Below are 27989 nucleotides of genomic sequence, written 5' to 3' on the forward strand. Positions count from 1 at the left end.
ATCTATCTCTTGATTTGATTTTTACTCAAGCTAAAATAAATAGAGAGTCTTTATAAAATACAAGGAATAACTTGGACGGTACCAAAGACCAATGTCCAAGGATCAATCAATATCAATCAACAACCAAAGGTTGGATTTCCAATTGATGATCACGAACGCACAACCTGTATTATTTCAATTATATAAAATATAATGCGGAAAAGAAATAACATAGACACCAAAAATTTTGTTAATGAGGAAACCGCAAATGCAGAAAAACCCCGGGACCTAGTCCAGATTGAACACACACTGTATTAAGCCGCAACAGACACTAGCCTACTCCAAGCTAACTTCGGACTGGACTATAGTTGAACCCCAATCAGTCTCCCGCCGATCCAAGGTACAGTTGTACTCCTACGCCTATGATCCTAGCAGGATAATGCGCACTTGATTGCCTTAGTTGATCTCACCCACAACCAAGAGTTGCTGCAACCCAAAATCACACACTTGATAATAAACAAATCTGTCTCACACAGAAAAGTCTAACAAAGGATAAATCTGTCTCCCACAGATAAAACCTAGGTTTTGTTCCGTCTTAAGATATGAAATCAAGGTGAACAGGAACCAATTGACAGACCGGTCTTATATTCCCGAAGAACAGCCTAGATTAATCAATCACCTCTATACAATCCTTCCTGACTACACAGGCGGTTTTTCGAGGAATCACAAACAGTGAGACGAAGATATTTGTGACTTCTTTATCTTGCCTATCAGAGAACTCTCACGATCTCAAGAAAATCAAAGATTGTACTCGTACGATAGAAGATGCAATATCATATCACACAACTACGATAAAAGTAGCATCGGTCTGGCTTCACAATCCCAATGAAGTCTTTAAGTCGTTAACCTGGTTTTAGAGAAGAAAACCAAAGGTTAAAGGAGAATCGACTCTAGCGAGCGCACTAGTATCACACAGACGTGTGGGGATTAGTTTTGCACAATGCTAGATGTCTCCTTTATACAGTCTTCAAATTAGGGTTTTGCCTTAGTTACAAAGCAATTCATATTCACCGTTAGATGAAAACCTGATTTAGATTCAAGCTAATATTTCTCAACCGTTAGATCGAAAACTTAGCTTGTCACAGACACTTGGGTAGACGTTTACTGGGTTTGTGAAAACCATGCCCAAACGTGTACGTGTATGTTGGTTCAACATAGTAACCCAAAAGGTTAACCATATGAGCATTTCATATTAACCTTGTTCTTCTTCACCATAACTAGTTCAATTAACTCAAATAAACTAGTTAAAGTGTTTTTCAATTGCTATGAGATATTATGTAACTACACAAGACACAATTGAAACAAAGATGATTCGATTCGATTGAATCGTCTCATGAACTTTATATCCACGGTTTGCATAAAGCATTCCTTAGTAATTTAAGTTTCATGTTCAGAGCACATCTTTAGATCATAACCTCTTAAGCTCACAAACAAGTTCGCGGACTTAACTAAACCGGCGGAGTTTTCCAAACTCAGCAGAAATTCTCGGGAAGAGAACTTCCGCCAGTTCGCGGACTGGGTTTGCGAACTGAGTTCGCGGACTAAGCACACAGACGAGTTTCGGAAAATCCCAGCAGAAATTCTCGGTCGAGAACTCCCGACAGTTCGCGGACTGGGTTTGCGGACTTGACAAGCCAATTCCACAATCCTTCCGATTTCTCATGATCAACAAAGTTCAAAAACTTCGGTTCAAGGAATACATGGTTATGTAATCTAAACTCTAATTCCAACCATTGAGACATTCTCAGAGGACGTTATATAACCGTTATTCACAAATCGTTTCACATCAGAGCAATTCTCAAAGCTATTGAAACTTTTCATGACTTGTGTCACTAGGTGAAGATAAACCTGATCAAAGCGAAACGCTTTACCAACACATGATTTCGAGATATAGATATGCGAGACATACTCGTCTCGAAATATTAAATGTGTATGATCCAGTCTATATAGCATACGACTTTTGTCTCATAAGAAGTAGGAGATAGAAGAGATAGAATTTTGAGTGATAGACAAGTTCAAGTCTCCACATACCTTTTTGTTGATGAAGTTCCACGGTTCCTTGAGTAGATCTTCGTCGTTGTATGATGAATCGCCATGAAGTCCTTGAGCTCAACTACACTTTTCTATCCTAGTCTGAGACTTAGTTATGTAGGCTAGAAATCAAGACTCATAGTTTTGATCACTAACATTGACAAACATGCTTGAGATAGCAACGCATGCGAGGTCGACCGAGCTATGCTCTAACAATCTCCCCCTTTGTCAATTTTAGTGACAAAACTATTAATACATATGGAATACAAAAAAGATAAACTTTAGTGGCTCATATTCCATAGTCTAATCTTCAACGTTCCCTGAAATCTTTGTCCTTCCAAGTACTCCAATGATCCCAAAGGTTGTAAGTTTAGCATCACCGTTGTTGAAGATCCGTAGTTATAACAATGAGAGAAATCGAGATTCTCGATCGTTATTATACAGTGTCATAGTATTATTATGTAACATCAAAGTCCAATTGTATCACGACTTTAACAATAATACTATGGTGATATGTATCACTCCCCCTTAGTCAATACTCCATCTCGATCATGGAAACCACTCCCCCTTACACAATGATCCAAAAACCATATGTATTTGTAGTGTGAACTACAATATTTCTCCCCCTTTTTGTCAATAAAATTGGCAAAGGTACAAGAATGGGATCATAATGAAATTTCCATAAGAGACATTTCATAGACTAAAAGAAAAATACATACCAACTTAATTTAGATGCAATCATAAAGCCGAATCTAAATGCATTCATCAATGAGTTTTAAGATACAAGATAACCCCTATAAAATTCCACAGCCGCACACCCCGCAAGATATTACCATTAAGCACAAGTTCAAAATATTTCTCCCCCATTAGATGTCATTCCCGAAAGAACAACAAGAGCGAACTTAATTTCAAAAGAAAAAAAGGATTTTTAAATTGGACACCAAAAACCATAGAAATGATTTTCTATATCCAAAACTCAACCAAATTAATCACAAGAAAACCCATCATTAATTTAATTGGAATACGCAACTAAATCAAACCACAAAAGTGATCAATTTAATCGAAGGTGCTCAACATAAGTAAACTTACGGAGATACGACTAAGATAATCATACGGAGATGACTAACTTAATCGTTCACATACTCAACATAAGGAAAAACCTTGCGGAATATACTACTACATCAACCAATAGAACATGATTTGTATAGCCGTTCATATACTCAACACAAGAACTTGTGGAATATACTAAAACTCAACTAGACTAATTACAAGAGAACTTATAATTAATCTAATCGGAATACAAACAACCAAACTAATCAAAAAAGTAATCAATTTAATTGTTAAAGGATTTGCTCGACAAAAGAAGACTTTCGAAGCAAATAACTAAAGAACCAACCAAGATGATTAATTTAGTTCATAATGCTCAACATATAGCATCTTATGTAACAACCAACAAAGCCAATAAGAATAATCGACCTAGTTGTATCGTTCTCAACATAAGACACACAAAGGAGCCTTCACGGTAAAACATAACAAAATGGATCAATGAAGATCAATACTGTGGATAACATACAAGGATCTATTTTATTTTCCATCATAAAGACATAATAGACTTTATCCTTGTCAAACAAAATATTTTATCCTTTTTTCTATCAAATAAATGATTGCATAGGCATAACTTTTGTAATACTCAAAAGTCCATTCGTCCTTTCATCAATACGAATATCAATTTATGAACGACTTTACTTTTGGCACAATATGGGACCTTCAAGTTCACGGACGCAAACAATACATGTCCCATAAAAATATTGCAATACTTCAAAACAGATTAATACTGCAATAATATCATCCTCCAAATATTTTTAGAATTTAAAAACCAATAAACCTAAAAAATATCATAAAAAGATGAAAACAAAAATAGCTATGTGTAGTCACAATCATCGCTATTCAAAACACTAGTTATTCTTCCAACTAATCCAAAAAGAAGACATATTAGGCAACAAACAAAAAACTAAGTTTTCCTTGATGATTTCATACCTCTGAAATGGTCCATCAAAGTAGGAGTCACTGATATCCTTGACCCTATTGACCGTATAAACACCATGTTCAAAAGTTAGAACGTTGATTTTCCGATCAATGGTGCGAGCATAATGACGAGCCTTTGCACAGTCAAGGATAACTTTCTTCTGATTTCTGATCAAGATATTCTGAGTACCAAGGATTTTCGCCTGTCCATCAATAAGCTGGTTTATCTGCACTTGAAGGTTAGCCGGTTCAATCTTAACTTCATTCTGAGTATGAATCAGATCCTTGACAGATTCACCAATCCAAGTGTTATACTCTTTTCTTTCAAGCATCTTCTTCCGTATAAACTCTTGACCAGAATCACATCCTTTGAGATCATCCTCAACCATAGGGTTAACTTCATCTTTGGGAACAGATTTCATGGAGTTCCTTTCAAAAGAATAAAGAACCACATATAAGACTTATATATGTTCGTGAGTACCCTAGATGGAAACCTTAAAGTTTCTTGAGGAGACATGGACGTTCGTGGGCCAGCCAAAGAACAAATGGCCCAAAAATAGGAAAACTGCATACCAAGTTGTTGTTAAATATTCTCTATCTCCAAACGATCATAGTGACAAAAGAAAGAAATACTAACAACAAAACATCATAAGATATACAAACTGGAGAAAAATAGCACAATACTTGAGCATCTCTCAAATCCTTATCCTTGTATCTCCCAAGTTAGACACAAGAATAGAACATTCTGCTGTTAGGTAGCAGAGGGAGACATAGTCTCACCATAGGTTCTGAGAGAGTAGCTGTAATTTCCTCAAGGATATCTTATCTCAGCATTTCTTTTCCTTTCACTGCAGCTTCGAGGGAAAAGGGTACGTCTCGCAGTCCTTCTAGGAATCACTGGTGAGAAACCTTTCTGATAACAAAGTCTAGGACCTCCAGAAATAGGTTCTAGGGGATTTTCCGAAATTGGTCTCCACACACTAGAATTAGATTTACCAGATTTATTCTTATAAGCATAGGACATGCTTTCATTGGTTACCCGAGAGTTTACAAATATCCTATAATGATTTCTAGGAGAGAGATCATTTTTATAAGATGTCTGGTTTCCTGTGAAAGGGACCTTCGTAGCAGTCGTCCGACTATTTACTCCATTGACAGTAGAAAGAAGCAATTCGTGAAGTTCAGAAACACATTTTTTTCTGGCAAAACAATGGATATCATAGTGATTTCCTTTTTCACAGAAGGTACAGATTCGTGGAGGAGAAGCAATAACTGGTACTTGTTTAAACTTCATAGCCACCGGAGAAGATTGTAAGTTATGAAAACTTTTCTTGACACAATCTTCATCAGGAGAAAATTTCATTCTGTACAGTAACTTATGAAAATTAATTTGTACAGAAGAATTTTTCTTTAAAACAAAGTTTTCCTTTTCCAAGGAATTACACTGTCCATGGGCTATGACAAGTGATGCTTCAAGTTTCTTTTTCTCAACACGAAGTCTGTCAAGATCAGATGAATGCGTCTTGATCAAACATTTTTCTCTAATTGAGCCTTCTTTAACCAGCTTTTCAAGATCACAAATCTTTTCACGCTGTATATTGTTTTCTTGAAGAAGTTTCTCAATTTCCTTAGAGAATGACCCTATAATGTTATAGAGTACCTGTTCACGATCAATAGACTTTTCGAATTCATCAATGAGTTGTGCATGATCCTTAAGAATCAACAAACTCTGTAGAACTTTTGAAATTCTGGTGAGCTCCTTTTCAGCCTTTGCCATTATGTCCAATGTCTCATTGCAGGAAGAATGACCAACACAGGATGGAACAATCTTCTTACCTCGGGATTCGGAAGAATCATCTAAGGAGTGATCCTTTGAGGTATTTCCGAGACACTTGACAAAGTTGACACCTTTAGGAGGCATTTTGGTATGCGTATGAGATTCTGTCCACAGACTCAGATTGCCACAAACACAGACTTATAATGTCTTTAACGTGTTTGCCTACTCTGATACCAATTGAAAAAGCGGGGGTCTAACAACACCACCCAATATTTCGCTTAGAAATCTGTATGGACTAACTCCGAAATACTTTGCTAGAGAATCAACTAGAATCGGACTTAATCTAGATAAAAGTATCTCAAGGAGTTAATATCTCTCTCTTGATTTGATTTTTACTCAAACTAAAATCAATAGCGAGTCTTTATCAAATACAAGGAATAACTTGGACGGTACCAAATACCAATGTCCAAGGATCAATCAATATCAATTAACAACCAAAGGTTGGATTTCCAATTGATGATCACGAACGCACAACCTGTATTATTTCAATTATATAAAATATAATGCGGAAAAGAAATAACACAGACACCAGGAATTTTGTTAACGAGGAAACCGCAAATGCAGAAAAACCCCGGGACCTAGTCCAGATTGAATATACACTGTATTAAGCCGCTACAGGCACTAGCCTACTCCAAGCTAACTTTAGATTGGACTATAGTTGAACCCCAATCAGTCTCCCACCGATCCAAGGTACAATTGTACTCATACGCCTCTGATCCCAGCAGGATATTGCGCACTTGATTCCCTTAGATGATCTCACCCACAACCAAGAGTTGTTGCAACCCAAAATCGCAGACTTGATAATAAACAAACCTGTCTCACACAGAAAAGTCTATCAAAGGATAAATTTGTCTCCCACAGATAAACCCTAGGTTTTGTTCCGTCTTAAGATATGAAATCAAGGTGAACAGGAACCAATTGATAATCCGGTCTTATATTCCCGAAGAACAACCTAGATTAATCAATCACCTCTCTACAATCCTTCCTGACTATACAGGCGGTTTATCGAGGAATCACAAACAGTGAGACGAAGATGTTTGTGACTTCTTTATCTTTCCTATCGGAGAACTCTCACGATCTCAAGCCAATCAAATATTATACTCGTACGATAGAAGATGCAAGATCATATCACACAACTACGTTAAAAGTAGGATCGGTCTGGCTTCACAATCCCAATGAAGTCTTTAAGTCGTTAACCTGGTATTAGAGAAGAAAACCAAAGGTTAAAGGAGAATCGACTCTAGCGAGCGCACTAGTATCACACAGACGTGTGGGGATTAGTTTTGCACAATGCTATATGTCTCCTTTATATAGTCTTCAAATCAGGGTTTTGCTTTAGTTACAAAGCAATCTATATTCACCGTTAGATGAAAAACTGATTTAGATTCAAGCTAATATTTCTCAACCGTTAGATCGAAAACTTAGTTTGTCACACACACTTCGGTAGACGTTTACTGGGTTTGTGAAAGCCATGCCCAAACATGTACGTGTATGTTGGTTCAACATAGTAACCCAAAAGGTTAACCATATGAGCATTTCATATTAACCTTGTTCTTCTTCACCATAACTAGTTCAATTGACTCAAATGAACTAGTTAAAGAGTTGTTCAATTGCTATGAGATCTTATGTAACTACACAAGACACAATTGAAACAAAGATGATTCAATTTGATTGAATCGGCTCATGAACTTTATAGCCACGGTTTGCATAAAGCATTCCTTAGTAATTTAGGTTTCATGTCCAGAGCACATTTTTATATCATAACCTCTTAAGCTCACAAACAAGTTCGCGGACTTCAGTAAACCGGCGGAATTTTCCAAACTCAGCAGAAATTCTCGGGAAGAGAACTTCCGCCAGTTCGCGGACTGAATTAACGGACTAAACACACAAACGAGTTTCAGAAAATCCCAGCAGAAATTCTCGGTCGTGAACTTCCGACAGTTCGCGGACTGAGTTCGCGGACTGGGTTTGCGTACTTGACAAGCCAATTCCACAATCCTTCCGATTTCTCTTGATCAACAAAGTTCGAAAACTTCGGTTCAAGGAATACATGGTTATGTAATATAAACTCTAATTCCAACCATTGAGACATTCTCAGAGGACGTTATATAACCGTTATTCACAGATCGTTTCACGTCAGAGCAATTCTCAAAGCGATTGAAACTTTTCATGACTTGCGTCACTAGGTGAAGATAAACCTGATCAAAGCGAAATGCTTTACCAACACATGATTTCGAGATATAGATAGGCGAGATATACTCGGCTCGAAATATCAAATGTGTATGATCCAGTCTATATAGCATACGATTTTTGTCTCATAAGAAGTAAGAGATAGAAGAGATAGACTTTTGAGTGATAGATAAGTTCAAGTCTCCACATACCTTTTTGTTGATGAAGTTCCACATTTCATTGAATAGATCTTCGTCGTTGTATGATGAGTCGCCATGAAGTCCTTGAGCTCAACTACACTTTTCCATCCTAGTCCGAGACTTAACTATGTAGGCTAGAAATCAAGACTCATAGTTTTGATCACTAACATTGAAAAACATGCTTGAGATAGCAACGCATGCGAGGTCGATCGAGCTATGCTCTAACAACAACAATGACACTGATGATTAACTCGACCTAATATTTTTGTGTAGGATTATACTCCGTGAATCGGGTAGAAATGTTGACCTATAAGACACTCACTCTCTGAACTTTTGTAAGTTTGCAAAAAGTTTATTGAAGGTTGAGAGTGTAAACTCAGAAAAATTCATTTGATGCTCTCAACTTCTTCCGTTCTCAGTAAACCTCAGTATTAATGGAACTTTCAGAATGAGTAGATGTTGAAGATTCAAGAAATCAAGTATTATGGATATTTGAGCTGAAATGTTTATTTTGTTGAATTCATATGTATTGATAGTTTTGGCACTAAAATTGACAAATGGGAGATTGTTAGAGCACCACTCGGTCGAACTTGCAAGTTTTGTTATCTCAAGCTTGTTGTTAATGTTAGATGCACACAAATATATCTTGATTTATATTCTACTAAAGTCAAGTCTCGAACTAGGTTTAAAGTATGGTAGTTAAGTATCAGACATCGCTGAATAACCCTATAAGATTGAAGATTGAAGATCAAACGAAGACATCTGCGAGAAGACTGACCTGTCATATTTACTCATCGTATCTATCGTTTTATCTTATGAGACGTTGTCGTATGATTTTAGTAGATTTGATATCGCAAATAAGAAATTTTGAGTTCAAGCTTATCGTGGTTAAACTCTCGAAAATATGATTAAAAAAATGTATGTTTTTATATCTATAGCGATCTTAGTTAAAACAATTTATTGTTCACAAACTATTTTTGTTCATGTTGATCATGTGGAAATTCTCCAAGCAACAATGCATACTGTATATGGCTATTGGGAATGTTCCTAATTTAATTATGAGAGGTATACAACTTCTTTATACAAGGCACACATACTTGTATGTATTACCTAGTCAGTATGAATTTCGCGAACTGCAGCAAACCCGGTTTGCATACCCCACTACAAAAATGTTGTTTTTTTATCCACGAGCTTTTTGCCACGCGTTCATGTATGCCGTGGCTATTAATGACATATTACCACGACATAACTTTAGGCGTGGAAATATGTCACTCATTTGCCACGCCTGTAGAATATTTTTCACGGGCTGACAGTAGAACCCATGTTTCCCTTGTTATGATTCTTATGAACGGGATACTGGTTGTCTTGTCACGACTTGGTTAGCCGTAACAACTGGTGGGTTTTAGGCGTGGCTAATTTAAAAATAAACTGCCCATTTTATGAGCATCAATAAGAATTTGGGCCACGTTCTAAAAGGATACCTACCCACTTTCTCTTCTAGTCAAGGCTCCAATACCATCGATCGCAGACCACTAGTAAGAAAACTAAACCAGACGTTGTCTTCCTTTTCTATGGAAGGCGAAACCCTAAACTCTTATACTCCTTCTCCATTGTGTTCTCCTCCATTCTGATCTTCATTTTAACCCTAAATCCTGTTAATCCCAAAATATCATTGCATTTCACCAATCAAACAACTGACCTTACCCTATAATCATAGTCGTCAATCACAAAAGGTTCAACCATACGAATGGTTAGAGAATGTAAATTGGGGATCGGATCATGGATTTTCATACTTCGATACTCTGAACAAAAATAATATATAGCACTCTTTCTTGCTATCTAGATGTCTAAATTGCTATTGGATATCTAGGTGTATTGGGTTCAGATCAATGGAAACAAATTAGTTCACTCAAATTAAAGGTTAAAATATCATGAAATCCTGAATTCTTTACCTTTGTTGTTCTTTTCGATTATGTTGATTATTTTGTGTGTTTTTTTGTTGTTGTTGTTGGCTGGGAAATGCAATGTTAGGAGATTTAAATCATCGAAATCGAAATTCATATGTGGTTGGATAGAATTAAATCATCGATGTGTTAGTTTTTAGAGGAATTTGTTTTTGGGGATTTTGACTTGGGATAATTGGTGTTTGGTGCTCATGTTTTGACCAACACTAGGCTTTGGTCTAACATTTGTCCAACGTTAGGGCTTGGTACCTGGACTGGACGTTGACCCGCGTTGACTAGGTTAAGTTTTAACTTCTATTTAACAATTATTAAAAAAATTAAAAACAAAAATTAAAATTAAAAAAAAGATGAAATTAAAATCAAAGTTACTATTATAGCCTTCTTCCTCCACCATACCCATATCCGTGACTATCATCACAACTCCTTCGACCCAATCAAATACAAAAGCACCAAAAATTTCTCTAATTCACAACCCAAAAAATCTGATAACAATGAAAATAGCAATCAAATGTGAGTGATGTCTTCTAAAAATCTGATACCCCCAAATCCATGAGATCTCTTATACTACCTTACTCCTTGGCTTCCATATCTTGTTCTAATCTTCTAAAAAATTAAACCCACATTATTACTCATCTTCTTCATGGTTCCGACCACCCAATTGATTCATCCTATTCTATATCACCTAACATCAACCACCAGTACCATATTCCTCCAACTAATACCCAATTCCTCGATGATTTTTGACACGAAATCCCTGATTTTCCCCAATTTTTTCCCTAATTCAGAAGAACCCTAAATTCCTATCATCTTTTTATATCAACTGATGAAAGTCACAACACAAAATTGGACAACTCAGATACGATTTCATCAATTGCAGAACCCAAATACAAATCTATGTGTCAATTTCAGTTTCAGCTCAAATTCAAACACCCACATCGCTTCTCAAAATCACATCTCTTGTATAAAACCTATTAACGGATTCATGTTCTTCGCCGACTGTTCTTGAATAAAACCCATCAACAGATTCATCCAAGTAAATATTTGAGAATCAAAAACGAATATTTTTAGATCGAAAGAGGATGAAAATGATTAAGTGATGATTGATAGCAGAGTTGTTGATTCAAGTAAAGGATTCAGACTCAAAAGGAACAGTAAATCAGAGTCCAATTTAAGGTTTCTCGAATTAATCATATCATGTGAAATTGTTGCTAAAATTAGAAAATCATAAGTTAGGGTTCTTGGTTATAATTGAAGTGTTTCCATAAATTGGAAATGGGTGTTGAATCGATTAAACGAATTAGGTTGAAAGTACAACTCGGATTGACCCTAAAGTGTTGAAATGGTGTTTCTGTAGAATTTAGGGTTTGTTCTTGAGAACGTTTGATGATTACAGGCAAGGGGATGATTTTGATAATATCAAGGAAGATAAGATGGGTTGGTAAAAAAAATAAACAAACAGATAAAATCGTGACAGTTTTGGTGATTTTTCCGGAGAGATGGATGGAGGTGATTGCACTGATAGTGCCGCAGAGATGGATGGGGACAGAGTAAGTGTTGGTGGTGAAGAAGGTTTGAAGAAGGAATTCATTGTTTACTCTCAGAATTTTGTAAATACTAAAAAAAGTGTAGGGTATAAAAGTAAATTCCATAATAATTATATTTTTTAATAATTACTCAACGGAAATTAAGACTTAACCTAGTCAATGCGGGTCAACGTCCAATCCAGGTACCAAGCCCTAACGTTGGACAAGTGTTAGATCAAAGCCTAGTGTTGGTCAAAACATGAGTATCAAACACCAATTATCCCTTTTGACTTTATCCTGATTTTGTTGAAATTTCAATTCAATTGATTTTCTTAGGTTGTAATCATCTAAGATTTATCTTTAATCTATAGTACATCAGGTAGAAATTGGAATTTTAGGATTCTAATCTGAGACTGGTAGGTATGCCGATCTAAGTTTGTTGCAGGATTTATTCAATTTTATTCTTTTTGTTTGAGTTTTCTTTTTAAGAAATGGAATTAAAATCAATTAATCTTATTGGTTAGGTGTATTTGAAAATGTAGGCCCGTACAAAATGATAGAACGTGTGTTGGAAGTGCAAATGACTCTTCTATATTATTGTATACACTCAGTGAATCTGAAAAGTCATATTATGTTGCTCATATCAACAGTTACCTCGGAGAAGATCCATTTATAAAGATATGCCTTCCTATTGATCATTTGTATAGGATGGAACGCTTTTATACATGGTAATTTTTCTATCCGTCCATTTTTGTATGTTAAACTTATCGTATTCATGCAAATAGACATAATAGTGTTTAAGGATCTACCACCTTTTGGCGTGGTTAACTTATCAATGTGGCAGTCCATGGGGCTATTGACGAACGCGTAATCAATATTAAATGGGTACTCAACCATTGGGAAAAGAATAAAAATCATATACTTTGTCTAAATTATGCCAAAGCTATTGGATGTAAATTAGTAAACAACGACACCCAGGTTCTATTGAAGGAAACATGAAATTTTACATCCCTTTAAGTTTCTTGTATATTTGGTTTTCTTAAATTTCTTGTCGCCTACTTACTATTACATTCAAGTAGTTATTTTGTCAGCGGCATCACTTATCTCTCTATGGATTTCAGTTTTTAGCTTCATCTGGTGCGGGATGTGCTTTCTCAAATTATTAAGGTATGCTATGCTGGACTTCGTGGATGCAACGTGATCCGTTAATAATCAACATACAGAAGAGTAGTATCTAATATGCTTGATTTCATTGTACCTAGTAGATTGTGTGGCTGAATCTGTTTAGCTTTATGTACCGTGTCTTGTAACAATGATTTCCAAGATCCATGTTAAACTAATACGCAATATTTTGGGTATAAATAAATCAGATGGCTCTGCTTTGGTTCTGAATCAGATGTTAACTACGGAATCTTGTAAAGAAACAAGTCATTTAAGTTGAGCATCCATAGAATTATTCTAGGGAAAGGCCTACATTTTGGCATATAGTTCTGAATCAGATGTAAACTATGATCGCGTAGAACCGTCGTATGATTGAGTTGTTTTATAAAATTGTTGGGCATAACATAAGCTTTGAAGTTGAATATATTATATGGTTCTTCTTATTTGTTGAATAACTTATTGCTCTGTTTCGAATGTGTACTTCTTTTGTTTTCAATGGTGTTAATTCAAGTTTTCTGGATGAAGCAGGGATAGATTTATCTAATTAACTATTAATTAAGAGATACAGTTTATTTTTCTTGATGGTGTGTTGAGTTTACATTAATGTCTAACTGTACATATTTTATGATCCAGGCTTTGCTAAATGGTAATGGAAGTGAATCTTTGTCAGGAAGATACTTGTTGATTGACATCGAAAGTGAAGGAATGTTACATCAGCCTCTGGTTTACTCATTTTAATTTTATTTTTTATGTTAAAATTAAGTTGTTAGATGGAAACTCAACATTGGGGATTGAAATTATTTTTCATTAAGCCTTTTTTTAATGTAGTCAATTATGACATTGTAATATTTGTTTGAATGAATGAATAGTGTTGACTTAGAATTCTGGTAGCGTAAGTAAATATGGTTTCAGCTGAATTCCAAACTATTAAGTGTAAAACCGGAATTGCAATCGTCTGAACAGTACCACATCAAAGTGTTGAACCAATAGCCACGACTGATGTATTTCTGTGGTTAATTGATACATATATGTGAATCTAATCCTTAATTAGCCACGGTTAAAATGTGCGGCAAATGAACTTATACCAATAGTTACGGTGGAAAAACCGTGGCTAGCATCGTGGCAAAAACTATTAGCCACTGGGCTATTAGTTACGAGGAAGCAGTCGTGGCTATTGACCTTTTGCCACAGAATTTTGATTTATAGCCAGGTACTCTTGCCGTGGCTAAATCTGATTATTTTTGTAGTGCCCTTTACATCTGAGTTTGGTATTGGGGATGGTTTGCAAATCCCATTTGAAAACCCCTATGATTTGACTTCGCGAACTGGCACAGGTTTGCAAACCCCTACGGCCTGAGTTCGTGAACTGCCAGTGGTGTGCAAACCGGCTTGCAAACCTGTCCAATTCCATTTTAGCAGAAGCTCGCGAACTATCCTACAAGACTATGTTTGCTTTTTCCACAACTCTCATAGACACTTCTAAGACAACTTTATTTACAAAATCACTTTGGGCTTGTGGATCATTGTTTAGTCTTGAGAGGTATTGAACACCGTTACAACTTATAAGTTCAAATACTTACTTAGCCGCCATGGACTGTCATTGTGCACGGTTTATAACTCTGGACCATAATGCATATTCTTATGTGTTATTTCAAGGAGGACTTTTTGTATGCTTACATGAATTCCTAACTAGGAATTTCATCTAAATTGAGAAAGTTTTTGCTTGAATGACGGTGCCGATTTCAGTCGATGTTTTTCCACATTTAATATCTTTGAGAATGGAGGTGGCGGCCAACCTATAGTTATATTTCTCTTTGTCTTTCATCGGTTCAAGAGGTGCTTCAGTTTTTTCTTGGAAAGATAAGTGTTTGCATGATACAACATGATTGGGAGCAGTGAAGATGTTTTTCGCTATTCCTTCGAGAAGTATAGAAGCTCGCATAAATAGTCAATCAGAGATTGTACTGCTCGCTTTACAGTTTCTCAGTGAAAGTGAAAGTCTTGACTGAAAGAGGATTTTTGTATACTCCTTCAGTCCCCAAGTGCAGTTTTACTGATTCGACTTTTTCCTGAAAGATACGCTTCAAGTCGTTGCATTCGATTATGGAATGATTAACAAATCTGTGGAACCGATAGTACTTGGGGTCTTCCATTTGTTGATCAATTGGTGGTCGTCGAACGTGTAATAATTTGATATTATCATCTAGAATCTATACTTCCATCCTAACTTATAGTGTATCAAGATCAAGCCTAACTTAGAATATATCAAGATCAACACAGATTTACAGCTTGAGGACACCCAGACATCGCAGGAGAATGTATCATTTTCAGAGATGCAACAACGAGAAAAATTTTAGGGACATCATAACCATTAAGTATCACCACTGCTATAACCGCTGAAACTAGAGCCATGCTCATAGCGTAGAAAGAGGTAACATTACGAAGATGGGAAAAGGTACAAATCGAAACGGATTCGAAAATCTCCTCCGAGTCCGGACCACCATGCTACACATCCAAAATTAGTTTCTAATCAAGTAGCGGATGGCCAAAATTCCACATTTCGCTATCTATCACATTTATAAGAAGAGAATCAGACAGCGAATGGGTTGACAAACCATGCTACAGATACCAGACAGTTGAGAACCTCTCAACAACGATTTGGGACTACGCAATCCCGTCCTACCCAAATCAAATTGTGACAGATGTCATCATGAACATCTAATAACCTATCGCTTTTTGGTAATTTAATAATTCTCGTGCTTCAAATTTATTATTTTTTTTTACTGAGAATGTTTTTTTTATCTTTTTTACTGAGAATGTTTATGAGATGCATAGTACAGTAAAACTTTTTAAAAATAATACTCGTTAAAATAATAATCTCCCTAAAATAATAAAAAAATTTAGTCCCGACTAGGCTTGCACAGGTTAAATTTTTTCTTGTTAAAATAATAATTTCTCTAAAATAATAATTTTTTCGGTCCCAAAACTATTATTTTAAAGAAGTTTTACTGTAATCTTTTCCATGGCGTGTCTGTGTGGGTATGCAATGGCTACACACATCAGATGTGGACACACGTTTGGACAAGCGTATGTACTTCCATACTGGTTGTCTTTGTTGCCCCATGTTGGGCAATTATAAAGTATGCAAAACATTTGGCTCTTCTTATTTTATTACCATTTGGGATAACCTTGGGTTGGTAGTTGCATTAGTTAATAGATCTCTCAAAAGCGTATGTACTTCAAAAGCTAGGATTCTCCTCCGTATATTTCGTCTATGTTTCATCCCGGATCATGTGAAAATCACAAAAATCTAGTTTGAATATTGAACTCGAGAACCGGAATGCAAGTAAACCAATATAAAATAAAACTAGTAATCAATCAGATGCACACGGTCTTGATATTTTCAACGGGAAGGTTCACCCAACAAAATAGGTTAGGCTGTCGTCGGTCAGGGGTGGATCCAACTATCCTATCTATTATCTATATATCCACTAGAAGTGCTTGACAACTTAGACTGCTGGGCCAAAGCTAGCTATTAGCATCGTGGTTGCAATGTTTCATATGCATCCAACATAAAGACCATCTATTGAAGGTGTGTACGGTGGCAATATATTTTTCTTTAGCTTGTTTTTCTTTTCTTCTTTTGGAACACAGGGCCACTGCGTATTAGCATGATTATACTTTGTACGTGTTAAAATGGAAATAAAACTAGTCACTAGTCCGGAGATGGAGGAAGAAGGGAAGCCAGAGCTCAAAACCTCAAACTCTCAATTATCTTACTAATCATATTTTTCTAGAAGTTCAAATTTTCTCTAATAAATTCGAATGAAGACAAATTTCATCTTGAAGATCAAAATGGTGGTAGTTTTAAAGCTCATAAACATTATGAACATTTTCATACCCTAACCTCAACCTACTAGTGACTTTTTAATGTAAGGTTTGCCAAATCAATAAAAAGCTGGTGACTTTTTATGGGTCTTAATCAGTCTTTAACTAGGTGAACCAGAAGTGGCCATTTCTTACTTACCTGCATCTTCTTATTTAAATAAATGGAGGTCCTTTTCCTTGAGAAATTGGTAAAAGAATTCTTTACGAAAAAAGGATACTTATTTTCATGGACAAAGTCACAATTAAAACGTCTCTTGAAAAGTAGGTATTTGTGGATTTTTTTTTTTTTTTTTGATAAACAAGGAACCCTTTCATTAGTGGGTTTTCAAGGTTACAATGAGTTTAAGATCGAAAATAAGAGAATACAACGTAACAAGAACATACCGTAAGAGTACAATACCGAGAAATCCGACAAGAGAAAGAGAAGGATTACCGGAGTAAGACAAATACAAGTATGAAAAGATCCGATTAAATCGGAAGAAGGATGTTTTTTCTCGGAATTAAATTCCAACCATTTAGTTTGTTTTTCTTTAGAAAGAAATGCTCCCAAAGTAGGAGTGATTTGCTCAAATCTCTTATAACTAGTGATGAAGCTTCCGTCGTCAAAAAGACCACCTATGGAGATTCCGTCGCCGGATAAGTTGATGATGAAGATTACGTTGCCGGAGACAACCAAGATGAAGATTTCGTCGTTGGAGAGCATGGAGAGTATCACTATTGATCTTAAAACCCTACCCAATACCCAAGAATCACCATTAAAGCGAAGATAAACCTCAAAAGAGTAGATAAAACCACCAAAATGGTGTAGATAAGTAGAAAACATAGTAAAAACCAAACTAATCTACTAACTAACCTAGAAATCAAGGAAAAATAAAGAAATATGCTCAGATCTAGTCCAAAAATGGACTAGATTTGAGCAGAAAAGGGTTGTTTTTGATGGTTTTGTTGAAGAAGGAGTGAGAGAGAGGAGAGAGAAAAATCTAAATTTTTTCTTTGGAGACACTTAGGTATTTGTTGATCAAAATACATTATGTAAAATCGTTTTTATTTTCTAATCATGTGCTCTTGATTTCAGTTTTTTTTTATGACTCATCCGATTTAATTTTTCTTTTACCATGTGCTTTTGTTGTCGGATGGTTTTCTCTTTTGTTACAGAATTGATTGTTTTGATGATTCCTAGCTAGTTTGGGGGTCTATAGGAATTACTACGCCAAAGAATTACTTAAGGCTTATCGGTGTCGTTAGAAGAGAAAAATGGGTAATTATGAAGTAATTTCGAAAACCCTTTAGCCAACCATTTTACAAAATAACTAGTTTATTTCTGATTAATTAGTGTTTGCTAGTCATTAGGTGTTAATTGTGTTAGATGAGAAATCAACTAGTGTTAATTGAACTTCAAAACATCGAATAATTGGAAAAAAATCATTACCCCCCTAGAATCTGTTCATGTTCATGTACTCGTGGACCGATTTTGGGTTGGTGCTCTTCATTCACAGAGGACACTGAGAATTGGTTGACGTATGTATATGTAACGATTATACCAATCGGTTCCTTATTAGTCATATATAAACCGATTGATGCATTTTCATAAGAAAAAGATGCATTCATACTTTTAGGACACGTTCATTCATTTCAAATCAATCTAGCACCCCTTCGTAGGAATCACAGATGCACTTTGAAAAACCCCCGAGGAACCCTAGTGGACGAGTTATAGTCTCTGAGGGTTTACAAAGAGATCTACGCACAAAATCTACACAAAAACTTCAAAAATAATCAATCTTCGCCGGAGGAATCTCCCCCCGCTTCAACAAAACCCGCCATATATAAAGTCCGGGGTATATTCCGGAATTTTGGATACCATGAAGTGATAGCTTTCATCAAATGTGATTGCTTCTCTATTTTCCTCTAAGTAGTGCGCTTTTACGACTCTCTCCTACAAAAACACAATTTGGTGTTGTTTAATTATAAGATCAAAGAACTTAGATTATGTAAAATAAATTCGAAAATACTTACAAATTTTTCAAGCGACAAGCTTAAACGACTATGGTTGAAGATTCGTTGTTGGATATATATGAAAGCAATCATCGCATTTTGGATAACTTGGTACCTATCGTGAATTTGTTGAAGAATTCTTCTCTTTGTATTCCATAATCTCGCACATATTTGATGTATATCTTCGCCTAAAATGTTTTGGTATCTACCCTTACCGGGGCGACATCTACAATTCATCTTTCGGCTTACCATGTTTTGATTATAGTCAAATCTTTGGAGGCGTCAAATGATGCCATGTTTGTAGAGGTATGAAAGTAGGTGCATGTTGTTTGAGTGATGAATGAAGTAGAAGTGAATTAACAATGCAAGTTTGAAGCAAATTGGGTGTGGGAATGATGTCTTTTTATATAGATAAAGACCTCAATGGTTGTTGTTTTTTTCGAAAAAAGTGAAATAATTGAGCATAATCGGCCCTCGTGAATGCCCATGAAAACCGATTGTGGACTGATGCCAAAAAGAATCGGTCCTTATAGTTGTCAATATTCACCTATTGTTGCTCTGAGAATCAACAAAAAATTTGCATTTCCCACCGAACATAATCGATTAATAATTTTGCACACATAATTCGATTTTGTGTCTAAACTGACATTTTTTTATGACTGAAGAATTGGATTACATGAATACCTATATAAACCGATGCGAGGATGAAGTACGCAGAATTTGTTCATGTGTTAGCGATATGGATCGATTGTACGCTCGCATTTACAATAAAAAAGTTTGATCATGATTAAAAACAAATTGTACCATAAATCCATTGCACATCATAATTATAATTAAAAACCATAAGTTCATTGTACTATCAACCTATTTTACCACATTTACATCAAAAACCATAATTATCCAAACCATAAGTGTTAGAACATTAAACTTAAAACTTAAAACAAGTCTTATTATAATGAAACTTAAATAGGTCATAATAGAGTACAACATCAACACCAGCACTAGCATCACATCAGCAACAACAACATCGACAGCAGCATCAACATCAACTTCTGTTAATTAAAGCTTCATCCATTTCTGCATACAAAACATTCATCTCATTGTCGTGTGCCTTCCGACGTGCAATTGCATCCCTTTTTTTCTGACAAATCTGATGAGATCAATGAGCTCTTCATATGCAAGGTTGTCAGTCAGTGCCAATGCTTGCTCCAATTTGGTCTCCATGCGAAAGGCGAACTTGTACACGCTTCTATGTATTACATCTGGTTTCATGTCAACATCCTCTTGTTAGATATCTTAAGAAAAAAAGCTCAGGTGGCTGATATCCATATCTATGAAAAAGTAAAATCAAAACAAGAATCTAGTTAGACAACCGGTGCATAAGACAATATATGTAATCCGATTCTGTTTAGAAAACCCCGCATGAAAAATTGAAACCCTAGGAATCGGTGGATAATATATATAAATATATACCGATTCTGATATGGGAATATCAAAATACAAGTGACTTTATCGTAGATGAACCACATACGTAAAAACCAATTGTAAGATCACAGAAAAAAAATAATAAAGTACCCAGATTCGGTCGATGATCATCAACTTATAAACCCATTCTGGTCATGCTATTAGTAATTGAAGAACTTCCCTGAATTAGTTTATGTACATCCACCGCATCCACCAATTCTGCTGCGTGTTCTTCATGGAGGCGAAAAACATAGCCCAAACATGGTGGATACGATGGATTTTCAGAAACCGACTCTGGGTAGAAATCAGAGATTTTGATTTCAAAAATGAGTTTTAAATGTGTAATCAATGAATAAATCTTATTAATAGAACAAGTTGATGGGGATTTACTTACCTTTGTTGGATCGATGATAGTTGGACATAATTTTTTTTATTCTTTTTTTAGTAGGGTTTGTAGAATGTGGAAAGATTAAGTGAAAATACAAAGTTATTTTTGTTTTAGGTTTTTAAGCTTTTAGGATTTTAGCTGAAAATAGAAATGATTTGTATTTACATGTGTTAGGATTAGGGTTAATTCAAGGCTAGATTGGTCTTTTTGCCAAATTTAGACATCTCGTAGCAATTTGTATAAAATAAGAGAAGAAAGTGGTAGGCCTCAAATAATTCTTTTAGTCTCCAAACTAGCGAGGATATTATGAGCCCGAACTAACCATTTTTTTACATAGGCTACGCCTAAGTCCTCACTCGGTCAAGCAAAAATTGAATTTGATGAAAGAAAAACATTAGTCCACTTATTTATTTATTTATTTTTTCTCAAAAAGAAATAAGGTCGTTACAAAAAAAATGATTGTCCCGAAGATTCCGAAAGAGCTATAAAATAGCCAACTAAAACCAATCTACAAACAGACTGGCCAAACGAAAATAACAAGCACAAACAAAGCAAAAGTAAAAACACTATCCTAACCATCCAAATTGTGAAGAACCATGCTTAGAAATGTTTCTGAAAGTATTGGTACCAGTAAACCAATTCTAAAGCAGATATTTCACTTCGTCTAACAACTGATTAGATTCTTTGTATTTGCCTTGAAAAGGTCTTTTATTATGCTCATTCCATATTGTCCACAAATCTGACTTATTCTAATTTGTCCAAAAAAAAATAGTCTTTTTGAAAGTAATAATTTTTAAAGGTTTTGCAATCAAACAAAATTTAATATCATTTGAATTAACAAATTTTTAAGTTTTCGTGAACATGGTTTGTAAAAATTTCAAAACCATATATCTCCTCTAAAAAGAATGGTAACCATATTAGAGAATTCTGAGTTCCACACAAAAAATTCATGAGACTCACTAAAAAATATCTCATATGTCATGATAGCTTCCGTATCTTAAAATCAAAACCCATATTTATAGTTCAATTTTTTTTTCCTATGGTGGAAGCATTACTCCAAAATTTCACTAATACAAGCTTTTGTTTATCTTGACATCTATCACATCAATCAACATGGTATACAGATTTTTGCATCTGAAACTTGAAGAAACGATATATGGAAATTGCACAAAACTTCTAGATTCCGCGGAAGAAATAATACATATTTTTCCATCAATTATGTGACATAATAATGTGTAATTAGGTGACAATTCATCCAGACAGGTTGTTTCACGGTTCCTTCGGGACAATTGAAACAAATACCAAAAACAAATATGGCAAAAATAGAAACATCATTTTGAAAAATAAAACACAAAATTGGTTAAAAAGACCAAAATCAACAATTTCTGGATGAAATGGACAGTTAAATTTTGATACTGTTTAAATGGCAAAAATATAAAAATAGACAGGATGTAACCAATTTCATCGTGCCTTTTTTCAAATATTTTTTCTTATTTTTAATTTAAACATGATGTATCCAGTTTCATCCTTGGTATTTTGTAAATTTAAGCTAGGATGAACCATCCTTACTATTTTTTTTTAGCCATTTCACCCAAACTATTTTTTACCCATCCATTTGAATCGTGATTTAAAAATATTTGGACAAATGACCTATTTTCCAAAAATAAAAATCCTTTAATTAATAGTTACACTAATGCTATTAATTAAACACATCAAAAATGTAAAAGATTTGCAAATCAAGATGAAATACAGTAATGGCACTCAAACTTAAGCATCAAATGCACACTCTACAAAGATGAATAGCTTTAAAGTAGGTTACTAGTTTCCTCGTCTCACCAACCTAAAGACAAAACGTCCGTTACATTTACTTAAAAACCGCCGATAAAAAATATGTAATTCAGTTTTAAATACTAGAAATCTACGGCTCCTAAATGAGTAACCGTCACCTCCATTTCTTTTAACTATAAATTCTCAGTGTAAATATATAACCTGGTTTCTCCTACCATCTTCTTCTTCATTAGTTGGTTCTGTAAACAGAGAATCATAGGAAAAGAAAAAAGATAGACAGAGTAATTTAGACCGGAGAAAGGGTTTAAGAAACTGAGAGAGAGAGAGAGAGAGAGAGGAAGAAGGGTATAGAGAGATGGGGGAATCAGGAGACAAGGCTGAAGTACTCGAGGCTGTATTAAAAGAAGCTGTAGATTTGGTACTGTTCAATGGATCTGAACTTGAAATGTTCTTCAATCTTTCTCTATTCTTTGTTTTTGGGTTTGAAGTATTGAGTGTTTTTTTATGTTGTTGTTAGGGATGTTTAAAAAAAAAATCTTTCTGTTTTTGGAAATGCAGGAGAACATACCCATAGAAGAAGTATTTGAAAATCTAAGATGTAGTAGAGAAGGATTAACTTCTGAAGGGGCTCAAGAAAGATTAAGCATCTTTGGTTATAACAAACTTGAAGAAAAAAAGGTAACTTTTTTTCCTTTCAGATTTTTCTGAGTAATTCATTTTCAATACCCACACTTTTTTTTTATCTCAATTTTTTTTGTTCAAAATTACAGGAGAGTAAGTTTTTCAAGTTCTTGGGATTTATGTGGAATCCATTATCATGGGTTATGGAAGCAGCTGCGATAATGGCTATTGCACTTGCTAATGGAGGAGTAAGCAGTGCTACTGTTCAATTGCTTTTTCATTTTTTTTTTTTTTTTTTTTTTTTTTTTTTTTTTTTTTTTTTTTTTTTTTTTTTATCTTATCTTTGGATAGTTTTTTAGTGAAGTGGTTCTTGTTTGATTTTGCAGGGAAAGCCTCCAGATTGGCAGGACTTTGTTGGAATCATCATTCTTCTTGTGATTAACTCGACGATTAGTTTTATAGAGGAAAATAACGCAGGGAATGCCGCTGCTGCTCTCATGGCTCGGCTAGCACCGAAAGCTAAGGTATCACATTGAAGTATATAACTCATTTGCTTATTTGTTTAAGTTGTTTTTGTTTTCGAAATTTTATTGTTTTTTGGATTCTTTTCTTAATGTAATTTCGGGTCAAATGAGAAGGATTTGAGTTGATGAAATGAAACATATGTAGGTTCTCCGGGATGGAAAATGGAACGAGGAAGACGCAGCTGTCCTTGTTCCTGGTGATGTTATCAGTATTAAACTTGGGGATATAGTTCCTGCAGATGCACGTCTACTTGATGGAGATCCATTGAAAATTGACCAGGTGAGTTTACGAGACTGTAGTTTTTGAATTGATGGGATGAACATGATTGATGTGTTGTTAATGAAGTTTAATTGCTCGGTCATTGCAGTCTGCACTTACTGGGGAGTCCTTGCCTGTTACAAAAGGGCCGGGTGATGGGGTTTATTCTGGTTCTACCTGCAAGCAGGGAGAAATTGACGCAGTTGTGATTGCAACTGGTGTTCATACTTTCTTCGGAAAGGCTGCTCATCTTGTAGATTCTACCAACCAAGTTGGTCACTTCCAAAAGGTAACTGAATTGCTGTACGGAAATTTTAGGATATTCTTGCAAATCATTACATTTTTTTTTTGACCTCGACTGATGGTATTGAGCTGATAAGCCCTTTTCTTGTTTAAATCTCAGGTCTTGACGGCAATTGGGAATTTCTGTATATGCTCAATTGCCATAGGGATGGTAATAGAGATTATTGTCATGTACCCTATTCAAGATAGGGATTATCGTCCTGGAATTGACAATCTTCTGGTTCTTTTAATTGGAGGAATTCCAATTGCCATGCCAACAGTGCTGTCAGTGACGATGGCCATTGGTTCTCATCGTTTAGCTCAGCAGGGAGCTATCACGAAGAGAATGACAGCAATAGAGGAAATGGCTGGCATGGACGTGCTCTGCAGTGACAAGACTGGCACATTAACTTTGAACAAGCTCAGTGTCGACAAGAATCTTGTTGAGGTCATATAGAAATAGATTTGGTGGTTAAATGTGTTTCTACTTGAGGCAGGCTGTGGGTTATTCATCTGACTACTTGTGCTTGATCATATATATCCAGGTTTTCACCAAAGGAGTGCATCAAGATACTGTTATCTTGATGGCTGCTAGAGCATCACGCACTGAGAATCAAGATGCGATAGACACTGCAATTGTTGGCATGCTGGCTGACCCAAAGGAGGTATGTTTGTTAATGTTGGACTGAGCAGTGTTTCTTCATAAATTTGGCCAAATAGTTACTCTTTGAGTATTTGTTTATTATTGTGTCTAATTTGATCTAATTCACAAAAGGCGCGTGCTGGAATTCAAGAAGTGCATTTTCTCCCGTTCAACCCTACTGACAAACGAACAGCTCTCACCTATATTGACAATGAAGGTAAAATGCATCGGGTCAGCAAAGGTGCACCAGAGCAGGTATCACTCTTTGAACTTTTTTGTGTCGTCTCGACATTCTTAATGGCTCTTGTTGTTAATCTGAGGAATATTTTTGATGATCAGATTCTGAATCTTGCCCACAATAAATCAGACATAGAGCGAAGGGTCCACGCAGTGATTGATAAATTTGCAGAACGAGGCTTAAGATCACTCGGGGTAGCATACCAGGTAACGTAAACTATAAAATTTACTTCTCTTTCCTACTGCTTACTTATTTCTAACATTATTGCTGAATGAACATTCAGGAAGTCCCAGAAGGGAGAAAAGAGAGCATCGGTGGTCCATGGCAGTTTATCGGCCTATTGCCACTCTTTGACCCACCTAGACACGATAGTGCTGAGACAATTAGGCGGGCTTTAGATCTTGGTGTTAGTGTCAAAATGATCACAGGTAGGTTTCTGTTTGACCCAAGTATATTCTGTTGCCATCCTTTCTCGTGATTCCTTTTTAACTTCTCATGTTTAAAGTGAGCAGAGTGTCAGTTTAATCAGTTAGTCTTTCAATTATTATTAGGTGATCAACTGGCCATTGGGAAAGAAACTGGCCGCCGTCTGGGAATGGGAACCAACATGTACCCCTCATCTGCATTGCTAGGTCAGAGCAAGGATGAATCTGTTGCAGCTTTACCGGTTGATGAACTGATAGAGAAAGCAGATGGGTTTGCTGGTGTTTTCCCTGGTAATGTTGTTATTACAGCTATTTAATTGGGTTTATATTTCCTGTTCCTTTTTGGTGCTCATTTTGATTAGAATTCTTCTGTTAATTCAGACCATAAATATGAGATCGTAAAACGCCTGCAAGCGAGGAAGCACATATGTGGAATGACTGGTGATGGAGTGAATGATGCTCCTGCTCTTAAAAAGGCTGATATTGGTATTGCTGTTGCGGATTCAACTGATGCAGCTCGTAGTGCTTCTGACATAGTACTAACTGAGCCTGGTCTTAGTGTTATAATTAGCGCCGTGCTGACAAGTCGAGCTATATTTCAAAGAATGAAGAACTACACGGTAATATCTGGTTCTTAATATTAGGTGACGCAGGTGAAATCACAACTATTTTGCCAAATAGAAGCTCAACTCGTGTTTAGGTTATGAACTTTTCTTGTTATGCGTTTCTGCAGATTTATGCTGTTTCAATCACCATTCGTATTGTGGTAAGTAACTACTATAGACATCTTTTTTTTTAATCTGAGTGGCTGTAGTTACTATCAGTAAATTAACAGGTTCTTATCCACCACCTCACACTTGATTTTATTGTAATAGCTTGGTTTCATGCTACTAGCTCTTATCTGGAAGTTCGACTTTCCTCCTTTCATGGTGCTTATTATTGCCATACTTAATGATGGTTCGTGTTCACTTCTCCAAGATTGCATATTTTCATTTGGTTGAGACTAGACACATATTTTCTTTTCTAACTTATCAATGAATACCAGGTACCATAATGACGATATCAAAAGATAGAGTAAAACCTTCACCTCTGCCGGACAGCTGGAAGCTGGCTGAGATCTTTGCCACTGGAGTAATTCTCGGTAGTTACATGGCAATAATGACAGTTATCTTCTTCTGGGCTGCATATAAAACAAATTTCTTTCCGGTATGTAGAATCTTATAAACATCGCTAACTTTTATGAAAGTGTTATATATTCCAACTTACTTACAATATTGAGCATAACAACGAAATTGTTAGCTTTAGTGATAGAGAATTTAACATGAATTTACCTTTTACTCATTACTGTTAGCTTTTAACACTTGCTTCTGATTGACAACTATAGCGTACATTCGGGGTGCACAGCCTTGAGAAAACAGAACGCGATGACATTAAGATGCTTGCCTCAGCGATATATCTGCAAGTTAGCACTATCAGCCAGGCCCTTATCTTTGTGACGCGGTCACGTAGTTGGTCTTTTGTCGAGCGTCCAGGATTATTGCTTGTGGCGGCTTTCTTGGTTGCTCAGCTGGTGAGAATTCTTCCTTTGTTATTTAATGAACGAAGGAGTCTTGGTAGAAAATCCTTAAAAGGCTTTATGTTTCATAATTTTGCAGATTGCTACGCTAATTGCAGTATATGCAAACTGGGCTTTCGCTGCGATAGAAGGCATAGGATGGGGTTGGGCTGGTGTAATCTGGCTGTATAACATCGTCTTCTACTTCCCTCTTGATATTTTGAAGTTCATTATCCGTTACGCTATCAGCGGGAGGGCCTGGGATCTTGTTATCGAGCAAAGGGTACAAATTTCATTGCTTCTCCAGTTTCTTGCTGATCTGTTCAAATATCTCTGTGGTTGATGGATTTCTCTCTTTTTGCAGGTTGCATTCACGAGGCAAAAGGATTTCGGCAAAGAAGCACGAGAGCTTCAATGGGCTACTGCACAGAGGACGCTTCATGGCCTTCACCCACCTGATACCAAAATGTTCCATGGTGCTGGTGGTTTCACCGAGCTCAATCATATGGCTGAGGAAGCCAAAAGAAGAGCTGAAATCACAAGGTATGTTGCCATAATGACAAACAATTCACTTATCTGAAAACAAGGTATTATCATGGAAAAACTGCGAGTTTGATTATTGTATGTATTGCAGGTTACGCGAACTCCATACATTGAAGGGTCATGTAGAATCAGTGGTAAGGTTGAAGGGACTCGACATCGACACAATTCAACAAGCATATACAGTCTGAGCTCCTCCAACTGTTCTTATAAATATCGTAAAATTACACTCTTCCTGTAGTTAGCTTAAAGAATCCCCAAGTAGAGCAAACATCATAGATTTACATCTGCTCTAATACACATTTAAACCCTTTATATAGTGTTGTAATCTTGTAGCTCGTTACATCTTTATGCAAATTTACATTTTCCTACAGTTGTGTCACTCTTTTCTCCTCATTCTTTTCATTTTGTCAAATGCATATTGCCAATGCAT

At 35.8% G+C, this 27989-nt stretch overlaps 1 protein-coding gene across 1 annotated transcript; it reads left to right on the top strand.

The window, feature by feature from the left end:
* Positions 1–22642: 22642 nt before the first annotated feature.
* LOC113281565 (plasma membrane ATPase 1) lies at positions 22643–27929 on the top strand. The gene is made up of 20 exons (XM_026530353.1): positions 22643–22887; positions 23028–23147; positions 23240–23338; positions 23477–23614; positions 23760–23894; positions 23983–24162; positions 24277–24603; positions 24701–24820; positions 24931–25053; positions 25138–25242; positions 25320–25464; positions 25588–25752; positions 25843–26081; positions 26195–26227; positions 26337–26418; positions 26507–26667; positions 26846–27031; positions 27117–27299; positions 27381–27559; positions 27651–27929. Exons 1-20 carry the CDS (start codon positions 22825–22827, stop codon positions 27745–27747), a joined length of 2880 nt encoding a protein of 959 aa, XP_026386138.1. The 5' UTR covers positions 22643–22824; the 3' UTR covers positions 27748–27929.
* Positions 27930–27989: the final 60 nt, after the last annotated feature.

Source organism: Papaver somniferum, chromosome 5, assembly GCF_003573695.1.
Source record: "Papaver somniferum cultivar HN1 chromosome 5, ASM357369v1, whole genome shotgun sequence".
In the NCBI taxonomy this organism is placed as follows: Eukaryota; Viridiplantae; Streptophyta; class Magnoliopsida; order Ranunculales; family Papaveraceae; genus Papaver; species Papaver somniferum.